Raw genomic sequence first — 11,878 nt, 5'->3', positions numbered from 1 at the left:
CCGTGAGGCCAGGGAGCTCAAGGAGGGGACATCTCCTCCCAGCAGGGCCATGGGGAAGGGGAGAGTGTTGAGCATCAGTGGGAGGTGGCTGGTGGCCGTGGTGGCTGCCAGGGCTGTGAGACAATCTCCATCCCCACATTCCTAAATATTTTGTTTGCAGATTTGATATCTGTGGTGCTCAGAGGCATCAGTCACAGGGTGACAGCTTGGGGGTCTGGTGGGGTTTTGAAGCAGCTGTTGCAAAATTAATGGTCTTTGTCACCACTGGCCCCTCCTGGGGAAAGTGGAGGATCCAGGCAGTGGTAGCAGGATGAAAAGTGACACGACAAGGAAAGGAAATGTGATGGTGATGTTGGCATGAGCACCTGCCTCCAGGTCCTTGCCCCAGTGCCTCTCTTCTCTACTGCTGCCCATGCAGGAGCTGTTTAGCCACAGCCTGGACTCCAAAAGATGGGAAATGACAGATTTGGAGAGCAGGACCTCTGGAAACATTACCAGCAGGTCAACACTGAGTCCAGCTGTAAGGAGCAGCATTGCCTCTGGGCACTGCCAGACACCCAGGCTTACACCTGCCAGCCACACAATGACATTCAGGGCCACTCCCACAAGCCCAGGGACCAGGAGCAATGGAAATGGGCCCACAGGCCTCTCAAACAAGGGGTGATGAACAGCACCATCCTCCTCCTCTGGGTTCCAGTGCTGGGGCTGCTTACCAGGAGTTGCTCCTGGAGAAAAGCACAGAGCTTTGGGGCCAAGGTGCTTCCTGCAGGACACCTGGAGGTGCTGTCATGAACAGGTTGCACGACGCTTTTCACTACTTCCTTTTGGCACCTTGGTGCCACAAGGTCTGGAGTAGGACCTCTCTGACTCTAACATCAGCTGGGTGAGGCAGAAACTTCCCAAGGACTTGTGACACCGCCCACAGAGGTGTCCTCTACCCCTGCACTACAAGCTCTCCCAGATCAGTCCAAAGCCCCCTCCTCATCTCCAGCCCCACCTCACTGTGGTCACACCACCACCCCTCACATATATGCTTGGGTGGGCGATGGAGAAGCTGGGGATCTGCACTCCTGGACAAGGCTGCAGGCAGCAGAGCTGGTTTTTCCAGCAAGGATCAGCTGCACCGAAATTTCAGTTGGATAACAGAGGAAAGAATTCATCATTCCCAGGCAAGCAGCTCCTGAAAGGCAGAAGCTGAAGACATGGACCTCTGCAGAGGTCTGGCCTTGCCAGCAGAGCATCACCCAGAACAGACTACAGATTACCTGGGAAGCAGGACGGGGTGATTAACAAGTTAAAATCAACACTAGCAAGTGTTTATTTAACAAACACAACTCCTTATCTGTCCAGGAATAGATTGCAAAATTATTCAAGAGTCTTCAGTGTAAATTATTCTGAGTATAAAGACTGTTTCAATTGCAAGCTGGGAATATTACTGTGAAGTGTACAAGGTATGTGGTAAATTATGTAACCTATTTATGTAATTTATAAATTGAGTTACATAAATTAGCTACACCAGGTACAGCATGAATGTCAAATTGTATTGTGACTCAATTGTCACAATAATGGCTCAGCATCAGATTAGCTCGAGGATTAATCCAGACAGTACAAAGTCTGGATGTTACAAATAAATAAATATAAATAACAAACTGTACACTAACAGCTCAAACTAGAAAGTCATTAGCATTAATAAAGTGCAACCACTCAATTATTTGTCAGGGGAAGTAAAATGAGGCAGAGTCAGCAGGATCAGTTTGCTTTTCAGTTTGCACAGATGTGGCCACAGTCAGTGCCCTGCTTTAGGGAAGGCAGAAAGTACCTAAGGCTTCTCCAGAAGTCCCTGTCTCACTCTTTGGGTAGGGAGTATCTCTTCCAACAGTAAGGGGCTGCAAAATCACTGATCACTTTGCATTAAGAAGTTTGGACTAAGGGTACCATTACACTACTCGATACACTGCACACAGGTCCAGGGAAAAGTCCATTAATTTATTGTACAGCTCTGAGACTCACCTGCCATACTCACTAATCCAGATTTTCAGGGCTTGGAGAATCCTTAGAAAACCTGAACCAAGGCCATTAGTTAAGTTCCCAAGTTAAGTGTCAAAGGTACATTTTCAACCACTCCTTTTCCCTGAGCACTTCCTCTTCACTCCCATGAACTACTCAGTCCCCAGGATTCAACACAGGATGGAAAACCCTGGGGCAAGCACAGCCTCTTTGGACATACAAACACCATGAGGAGGAAGGTGCTTCTCCTGCAGTCTGCAGTTATTTTTGATATAATTTTGAAAACCTGGAAAGGACTTTCAGGAGAATATGTAGTGATACACAGCAACAAGAAGAAATATTGCAGACTGGTTCATATATTACTTAACCCTAAAATCTAAGTCTGGATGGAAGTGATCTAATTCTTGTGGACCAGATGGAGCAAAGGAGAGCATGGAGAGCCAGGAGCGCTCCCCAGGAAACCTTGTTCACAGGGTAGCCCCATAGGCAGGAGCAGGGCTGAACCACCTTTTTGCAACATGGTCCATGTTCTCAAAGGATGGTGAAAGGGTTCCAAGTTTCAGAAGTTTTCACCTTGTACTCCTCATTAAAATCCAATTTTGTTTCAAGTTGAGAATGGCAGAATTCTGCCCTCCTTAGAACAGCTGTGACTATGTTGTCATCTGCATGCTCAGGAGTGCTACGAGGTCTGTAGCAGTTTTAGAGCTCCCAGTCTCAGGGGTGACTCAGGGGTGACAGGAGATCTGGAGCATAGTTCTCTTGAGTACAACTTAATAAAACCTCCCTGTAACAGGTTTGCTTGGTTGTTCCAGAGAGCTGAGTTTGGACCTCCAATTCCACGAGATAAGTACTGGTTGGCAGTGACCAAGTTCACAGTCAGAAGAATGATATAGATCACCTTAAATTTATGGTGTGCACATGAGTATCATATTTCTGTGCAATTCCTTGCAGTGTTAAGTTTTTTTGACCACCAGAAGAACCACGCTTTGAAACATCAGCCCATCAGTCACAAGGAAGCAAATGTTTCTTTCTCCTGATGCCATACTTGGATACTGTCACCTCAACATTGGATTCCTATAACCTAGAGAGATCTAATCACATTCATTGCCTCAAAGTAGCCTCAAATAAAACTCCTTGAGCTTTGGATCAGCAGTGAGCCATACAGGACACCACCTGCAGCCTCAGAAGAGGACATCTGCTTTGTTTTCTGAGAAGCTGAGGAGCCAGACCCTGCTGGCTGAAGGTACTTTCACAAAGATAATCAGCTTAGACTCTGAAGCATGAACCCTCTTCCTTATCTGTTTGGCCACAGACTAAATGGCAATCCTTTCATTCAGAAAATGAGGTTCCTTTTTCCTAGCACTGGTGAATGTGGCCAACCAGTGGCTGGGTGGAACCAACAGCTGGCACTGAGGTTTCACAGCTGGATATTAAATACATTACTGTGGATATTCTGTTTTGTAAACCACCTTCCAGTTTGCAAATGTAAACTTCAGGATACCAGAAGGCACTATATAAAAATAACTAGAATGGAGTCCCAAAACAAGTCTTCAAACAAATGGATGAGTATTTTCTCTTTTTGTAACCTCTTTAACTTAAAGACCCCACAGCACTGCAGAAGCACCTGATTTAAGTCTGGAACAAGCCCAGCACACAGACAATTATACTGCTTTCAGCATACACTCTGTTTGGACCCTTCTGTGTGCCTTCCTACAGTGATGCAGTGACAGAACTGTACTTGGGAGCAGACATCTAGTCTATGTGGCCTCCACAGATCCACAGTGGGATCCATTTAATCCAGTAAAATCCAATCCAAGGCAAGAGCACTCTGGAAGGTAAAGAGTAGAGGGGAAGAAGTCCCAACAGAAAATTTACTTATTTTCCTTTGCAAAAGAAAAATAAGTAAATAAGGATTAAAGGGACTACAAAAGCTGTTTCAGTGAGGCAGTCCACAAAGAACAATTTCTCTGCCTTTTGTAGTCTTTTATTTTGGCTGATATGATTTAAGCTAAGTCCTGAACAGACATTCCCCCTCTGTCTCATTAAGAGCCACAAAGCTCCATTGCAGTCACTGGCCAGGCTTCTTCAGCAGCTGAAAGGCTACTAAAGGAAAAGCAAAGAATTAATTTTTAAAATGCCATGTTCGCACATGGCTTTATCAAATGGCAAGAGTTCAAATCTCTCCCTTGGTTCAGCCACTTGGAGGAGGACTGCAGGCAGCACTGGCAGAGCTCCTGTTTACTTGTTTTATGATGGTTGTAACGAGGAACCCATTAAATTAATAGCCGTGCTTTATTTTTAATGTTATGTTTAGCTAATCCTGACTTACAGTGGCACTCCCCATTCACAGAAAATAAAAATCAAACTCACTATGATGATGGACTCCACCACCAAGAAAATGGGTATGGCGGGATGTTCAAGAGGTCGCAGGAGGGAAAAATAACATCCTTTTCATTCCTCCTGAGGGAGTGTCACTCATGTCCTCCACTACTGACCATTAGAGAGATTAACTCAGACAGTTCAAGGACTAAATAACACAAAAGCTCTGCCCCATTGGCAAGGAGGAGATGCCCACCCAGAGACTCCAGCAGAGCTGCTTATGTATAGATGATGCAGAAGGCACAGCTGGAGTGTCTGGGTCTCGCCAAACTGTTTTCTAGTCTTAAACACTTTCTTTTAAATTCTGTAGAGCAGGCAGCATCAAGTGTATAGGACTGAAGGGCACACACCAGTTTGCCAAAAATGTTAGCACTAGATGGGAACAAAGACAATTTACCCCGCAGCTGTCACCCCAATATCAACTCAGTATTCAAAAAGGATTTTGAAACTAAGCTTTCAGGGATCCATAAGGAAGTGAACAGATTCTAACTCCTCAAAAAGATCCAAGTGAGCCAAAGGGCTTTGTTTCAACTCATGTCAATTAGCAAACCTGCTCCAAAGATACCAGAAATTATTTTTAAACACACTTTCTGAAAACAAAGGAGGGTGCGATGTAGGAATCAAAATGAGATTCCAGGTCCCTGCTGCCTCTTCTCCTACACTCCCTGGCGCAGCAGGCCTGCCATGCAATAGCTTCCATACAGAACAACACAGGGCAGCAGGAACCAGACAAGTGCTATCAACATCTCGTAGGAAATGGCACAAGTGAAATGGCTGGATAAAGCACAAACCATTCAATGAGGGCAACCAGGGAGAGCATCTAATTTAAGCCACTCACAAGGGGAAATCAGCTACAGGAGCAGTTTGTTACTTAGCCCTGAGGGAACAATTGATTTCAACTTGGAAAGAAAAGTTTGTGTGCTGCTCTCCCTAGGAAGACAACAGAGAAAAGTTTCCTGCCAAGCTCTGACCTCTATAAAAAGTCTGAAAGAGCACACGTGTCATTAAATCCAAGACACATTTTTGACAGGGAGCTCTCCTGAGACCAGTGGCTGCTCCATTTGCTTCCTCTGGCTTTGCCCCAGGCTGCAAAACTACCACTCTGCCAGCACAATTACAAACCAGAGTGGGAGATGGAGGGGCAGCATTACCAGCCTGAACAGCCTCAGCTCAAAGGTGATACAGCCCAATCACTTCAGCCCACATCAACCTTCACTCCCCCAAGGAATTGAGAACAGGGAAAATGAGGAGAATCCAACACACACCAAGAGCAAAGTGGTAGGGCTGACAAGGCAGGTGACCACACCCAGATCTGGACAAGGATAAAACCCACATGAATGGGAGATGGTGTAGGGCTACATGTCACAGGACACTGAACAGCCCTTCAGACTCCCATGGGTTCCAAAAAAGGGCTGATAACGCTCCAGTATTGGATGCAACAGCCCACTGTGGGGGCACAAGAGAAGAAAAAGGTGGTCTGGAGACACGTACAAGACTGGCAGCGAAGCACCTGAGGGAGTCAGACACAAGCAATTTATCAACAAGTTACAGACAAACACTTTTAACCAGTTTAGAAATAAAAAATAACAACAACTTGAAAGACAAATTGAAAAATTCTGCTTGGAAAAGGAGCACACAGCATGAGAGCACAGGACTCAGCAGACTATAAAATAGGAAATGAGACTTACTCTTCTCCCCCTACAGCTACACAAAACCCTCCTACACAGATTACAGACACACTTGGCAATTGCCTTCTTCCTCCCGCCTCTCCTGTTATGGACAAGGCAGAGAAGGTAGCTGCCTAAATGCAGAGAGGATATTGGATAAAGCATCTTGCAAAGTCAAGTGTGAAATATTAACAACAGGAGGCAAGGGGTTGAGTTTTTATGCAAGATCACAAATATGGTGCTTAGAGCGCCAGTGATGTTCTCACACACTGGAATCTCAAAGTGCTGCTTGTTGAATGTTTCATTTACAAAGCTATTGAAGCCTACTGGAAAATTTTTATCAGTTCTGTTATTTCCTGTATCTTCTCTAACTTCTCTGGTTTTGTTCTTTTCCCTTCCTGCAACACTAAGAAATTATGCATGAATAAAAAGGTTGTTCTTTCCATTCATCTGGCAAGTTTTAAAACAATTCATACTCTTAAAGCAGGCACTCTGCAAGCTGTATTTTCACATGAAATTACCACAATTGTGTGCATTGCATCCAAATCACTGGATGCATTTGTACACAAAATTACCCAGTTTGCAGAGAACTGCAATAACCAGGCAAGCATGCACTGCTCAGCTGAAGGGAGCACTGTGTCCAAGCTGCACCTGGCCATGGGCAGGTTTGGTTTTAGTTGGTGAAACAAGTCACAGATATCCCCGGTCACAAAAGAGCTGCTTTTTATCCAGCACATGCAGCACAGACAGCAGCATGGCTGGCTGCCTCTACCCCTCCTCAAAGTTGCCTTTGGAGGAAACTGCCTCTAATTCAGCTTCCACAATAGATTCAGACCTTGTTTATCCTGCTGTCCTAGTTGTCCATTAATGCCAGCTGTGGTTGGTAGTGGTGTGGAAAGGACATCTATTCAACACTGGACACCAGGCTCCAGGAATAATGATCTCAGCCAGTCTGGAGCATAACTGACACCTGCTGTCACAATCTTGCACAGAAAAAAAATGGCTCTGAATATCCAACAAGCAGTCAAGGAGAAACATAAGGAGAGGGAGCCTAGGAGAAGATGCAGGGCTTCTTCCTTCTTTGCAAGGACCTTGGTACTACAGGAGCAGCAAAGATGAGGGGGAAAAGAAAACATTCACTCAAGAAGCTCTGATACCTGCACATTTTTTTACTTGGATAGCAGCTGAGACTCTGCAACTGAACTTCATCTTCAGCAGTTTCCTATTGACATCCCTGGTGATCATACTTTCCCCCAGGCTCAGGTGTCTGAGCTGGTGATTAGGGCAACAGCAGCAACAAAACTGCTCCTGGGCACCAGGAAACACCAAAGGAAAAGGACTGCCTGAAAGGCAGATGGGACCACAGTCCCCACAGACATGACCACCAAGGAGTTTGTAGATAATCAGCATAGAGGAAGCTAAAATCAAACCCAACACAACAGGACAGAGAAGTTTCTCACTTCAAGGCTGCTCCACAAATGAACGTCTGTCCTCAGACTCAAACTGTTGGAGGCAGAGTAAGGCAAGCCAGTATTGAAATGAAGTGACAGGTAAGAGGTGTATTTTGAGCTAACAATCAAGCAGTCCCTCATCTGGAGGTAGTGGATGGCCTTCGAGTGCCACTTTGTCCTTGTTGGGCTGCAAACAGCCGCAATGCACCTGGCCAACATTAGCTGTAGCTGTTACATTTATGATTTTATGGCTGATTTCCCCCCCCACCCTCTATCGAGTTCACTGTCTGAATGATCACATCTGTTTATGTTCCAGACACCTGCGTATCTTGAGATGACAGCAACTCCCTGAATGCTGTAATCAGTTATTTCTCAACAGAGGAATTGCCAATTTGGTAAATAAAGCTCATTATAAAAAAACATGAAAATGTATTACAGTTGCCTAACAGAGAAAATTGCCCAGCGCCACCAAATAATCAGCCCTGGCATCACAGTCCCCCCCAATTTAGGGCAGCTGAAATAATAACATGCAAATTACTCATGCCAAGGCAGTGCTGGATAGGGGCAAGAGGAAAATGAGGAAGAGACAAAATGCATACTTTTCTCTTCAGACCAACAATAATTTCAAGCCCAGTCACGGACAGACATTGGTGCTCTAAATCTCTGCCTGCAGAGTCAGAAGTTCTGTGGCTGTCCCAAGCAGATCCACAAGCTGGCATGGCAGCAGCAGCAAAAGCCCACCCAGTTCTGCTCCAACAGATCTGAGGACACTAATTGTGCTACTTTGGTTTGGAAGACTTGCTCTTCCTCACTGGGGGACAGCAAGTTTGACCTAGACAAAGATGCAGAGCCAGAATTTTTGCACGATTTGAGACTAAGAGAGATAAGCCATGCGTAAGCAAACATCACTTCTGAGGATGAAAAGTGTTGTGGCATCAGCTCTCAATAAGAAGGAAAGGCATTTTGTTGCTTTAATGAAGATGTAAAGCGCTAAGTTGCTGTCTAAAGAAAAAAAGAGACAAAGCAGAATATAACACAGAAAACAATTCTCAGCCCCCCTCATCCATTTTCATAAACACTGCATTAAACTCTGACACGACCTCCAAAAATCCATGTTCACATTCTTCAAAACCTGTCAGATACAGTCAGAGAGGACAGAGGAAGCTAATGCTGCCAGACAGAGAAGCTCTACCCAGAGAAAAGGAACCAGGTTACCAAACTAGACCTGCTCTCCTGGTTTGCTGACAGGCCTTTTGCAATTCTGCCACACCTACCTCCAGGAGAATAAGATTCCAGAGGCACCCAGCTTCCTCTATTCCTCAAGCAGCAAGGAGAGGGCTTAACATAGAGCACAAGGATGAAAGGGATGGTGGTTTATAGCAGACACAGCAGGAACTGCACGCAAGAGCTCATGAAAAGATAACTTGGGCTCTGCAGCCAGCAGGCAAAGGTTTTTCCAGTATGATTCCCTAACACCAGTTCCCTTCAGCCAGGACTTTGCAATCAAGTACTTTCAAATAAGCCAGTCATTCTGGGACCAATACAAACAAGTTTTGTGATTTATAAACTGTGACTTGAAATACTGCTATTCCTCACACTCATTTGGAGCTTTTGTTGGCATCGGCAATAGGCAGAAAACAGCAATTCACAAACTCGTGGGATTGAAAGTATCTCACAGCACACAGCAACCATTAAACACTTTATTGTTTAGGAGGGAACATGGAAGGGAAGGAATGTGCCTGCTGGTGTAACCAATGGGAGCATGCTAGGAACAGTTAATCCTAACAAGCTACTCAGGGTTACTTCCAAATACTTCAGACCCCTTTCTCCAGAGCAAACAAACCGAGGCAACAGCTCTTGAAACTCAGATGTAGGTTGGTGAAACCAAAATTAGAACTGAGAGAACCAGGCTTATTTTGGGGCAAGACCCCAAGCTACAAGCTGTGCTGGAAGTACCTGGCATCAACACAATTCTTTACATTGCAAAACAATGAAAAGAAACTATGGCATCCTCCCGTCCTGGGACCCTTCTCCCAACTCCAGGAACGTCCACCGAGACTGATACATGCAGGCAGCTGGAAGAGGAATCATGTTGTATTGTCTTGGTCATGGAGGGCAGAAGGCACTGGTTTTGGTCAGTGTCTGTCCAGAAGGATGCTGGGGCTTCCAAGGACGTCTGTGGTCCCTGTCCTCTGCTCTTTGGCGGATGATGTTTATCCAGAATTAACTAACAGCTCCTGGAGAAAAAAAGAGACAAAAGAAAAAGGTAGCAAGCTAGTTATGCAGCTCTTGACATAGGAATGTTGCCATCAGAAATGAAAGAGTAGCATTGGCAGGGTGACAATCCCACAGAAAAACCATCATGTTTCACTTACTGTAAAAAAAAGATATTCAGGGGGACAGGACTGTGGAAGCAAAGCAGCTCATGGGAGCAAAGGTAAGGCTGATTCAGTGATCAAGAACATATGGTCCGTTGCAACGACCAGGAATGTGAATCCATTGGCCTAGAGTGGAAGAGAACGGCTGTGGCTCCAGGTAGGCCTTGGAGGAGTGAGGTTACAAGAGCAAGTGCAGCCCCACACTAAGTCCTGCCTCAGCAGGACACAGGAGCACTTTGATTAGCTGCCATCAAACAAACACACACACACTCCCTACACTCTCTCATCCTGGATTAGGATCAATGTAAGAGCACCAGAGAAGCGAGAAGAACAAAGATGGGGACTCAGAGACCACCCTAACTCCTGACATATCTGACAGCCTTTATCAAAGCAAAATCATGACACCTTGTGCCCACAGAAACCTACTAAAAGGTACCTCCTCAGATCCTGCAGGTATCTGCATATGAGCTGTGAACTTCGGAGGGTTATTATAAGACAGAAAGTTTCCAACATTTATAGGATGGAGATTGCAAAGTCTGCTGTGGTCTCTTCCTGTTTTTATCTTACCGCATCTATAACGCCAAAGAAATCAAGTGCCATCAGCAGTGGATGAGAACACACATGACACCACTCTAACACCTCTCCCTGAGGATCTGAGAAATCAGTGTTGGATCCCACTTCACAATGTGGGCAACCAGCTCTCCTGCAGCAGCAATGGCTCCATTGTGTCAGTGCTACAGGAACAGCAGAGTCACAGAGGATAAGCCCATCAACAGGCTACTTTTTTCTCCTGCTGCGGATACATGCAGGGCCCTTTTGCAGAGCAGACAGTACTCATCCATGGTTAGAGGATCCAGCTAAAGCCAATCAGAGAAAGACAACCAAACACTTCACTGCATACAGTCTCATTGCCCATTTTTATTAGGGCTGTATTTGAGCTCAGTTCTACTCTCCAGATATTTGCCTTTCTGAGGAGAAGAGCTGTGTGAATTCAGTGTGAATCAGAATGGAAAACATCAGAAAATAATGATGCTAGCACACTTGGCACTGTCTGTCAGAAGGTGAGCATGTCATTTGGGCTGGTTCTGCACAGCAGGCTAATATTGGCTGATACATGGCCAATGTAGACTGAATATGCTGGCCTTGAATCTCCAAAGACAGCCCCATCTCTGACAACAATGAATTGGAAAAGTTTCAAAGGACTCAAGAATAAAGAGAAAATTGTTCACCAAATTATTTAGACAAAGGTTATGCAGAAATCTGACAAATGAACCATCAATAATACTCCACTGACTCTAATTTTCCAGGTAATTTTTCTCACCATTACTGACTTAGAAGTTATGTACAGAGCAATATCTTTTAAAACCTCCAATAGCACTCACGGAAATTGCAATGAATGAAGCAGTAACAACTCACAATCAATTTTGCAATGAAGTAAATTGCTGTATTCACATTGTAACACTTCAATAAAGTGTCCAGAAATGCTACATTTTGTGGGGGGGAAAAAAAACCCAAAACAACCACACATCTGTGGTTACTCAGTGGTTAACCCTTCTGGAAGACAGTAAAACCTCTTTTTTAAAACACTTTTAAAGAATATCACAGTTACACAATTTCACGTTCAAAATCATAACTACACATTTCAGCCTCATCTAGTTGCAGATGTCTCTACCCATGGCAAGGGGGCTGGAACTAGATGATCTTTAAGGTCCCTTCCAAACTAAACCATTATATGATTCTATGATATTTTTACTTATTTCAGGAGAAAATGAAAACAGACAGTTCTTAACCTCAATGAATTCTTTCCAGCCCAACCTACGCACATACCAGGTATGCATTGAGCCGGAGGCTCACGAACATTCCTCGTGCAAAAACATCAGGTTCCATCTCACTCTGGACCTCTAAACCTCCTCAAAACCTTTTGCACAGTGAGCCTGGACCCAGAACTGATGGGCTGAGAGACACTGTATCTCTGAGTCTAAACCCACTCTTTGTC

The 11,878-nt window shown here is 44.9% G+C and overlaps 1 protein-coding gene across 4 annotated transcripts in view; it reads right to left on the bottom strand.

The window, feature by feature from the left end:
- Positions 1 to 9,190: 9,190 nt before the first annotated feature.
- CHCHD6 (coiled-coil-helix-coiled-coil-helix domain containing 6) overlaps positions 9,191 to 11,878 on the bottom strand; it is a 111,457-nt gene continuing 108,769 nt past the window's right edge. For all 4 annotated transcript variants that reach the window (XM_066195174.1, XM_066195173.1, XM_066195171.1 and 1 more), the window contains one exon: positions 9,191 to 9,741. In XM_066195174.1, the coding sequence (XP_066051271.1) occupies positions 9,718 to 9,741 (24 nt within the window). In that variant the 3' untranslated portion in view covers positions 9,191 to 9,717. The remainder of the gene's footprint in view (positions 9,742 to 11,878) is intronic.

Source organism: Chamaea fasciata, unplaced genomic scaffold (genome assembly GCF_029207755.1).
Source record: "Chamaea fasciata isolate MVZ Bird 193981 ecotype frontalis unplaced genomic scaffold, bChaFas1.0.hap1 SCAF_13, whole genome shotgun sequence".
In the NCBI taxonomy this organism is placed as follows: Eukaryota; Metazoa; Chordata; class Aves; order Passeriformes; family Sylviidae; genus Chamaea; species Chamaea fasciata.
Note: the sequence above shows the minus strand (reverse complement) of the source record. Positions and strands in the feature narration are given on the sequence as shown.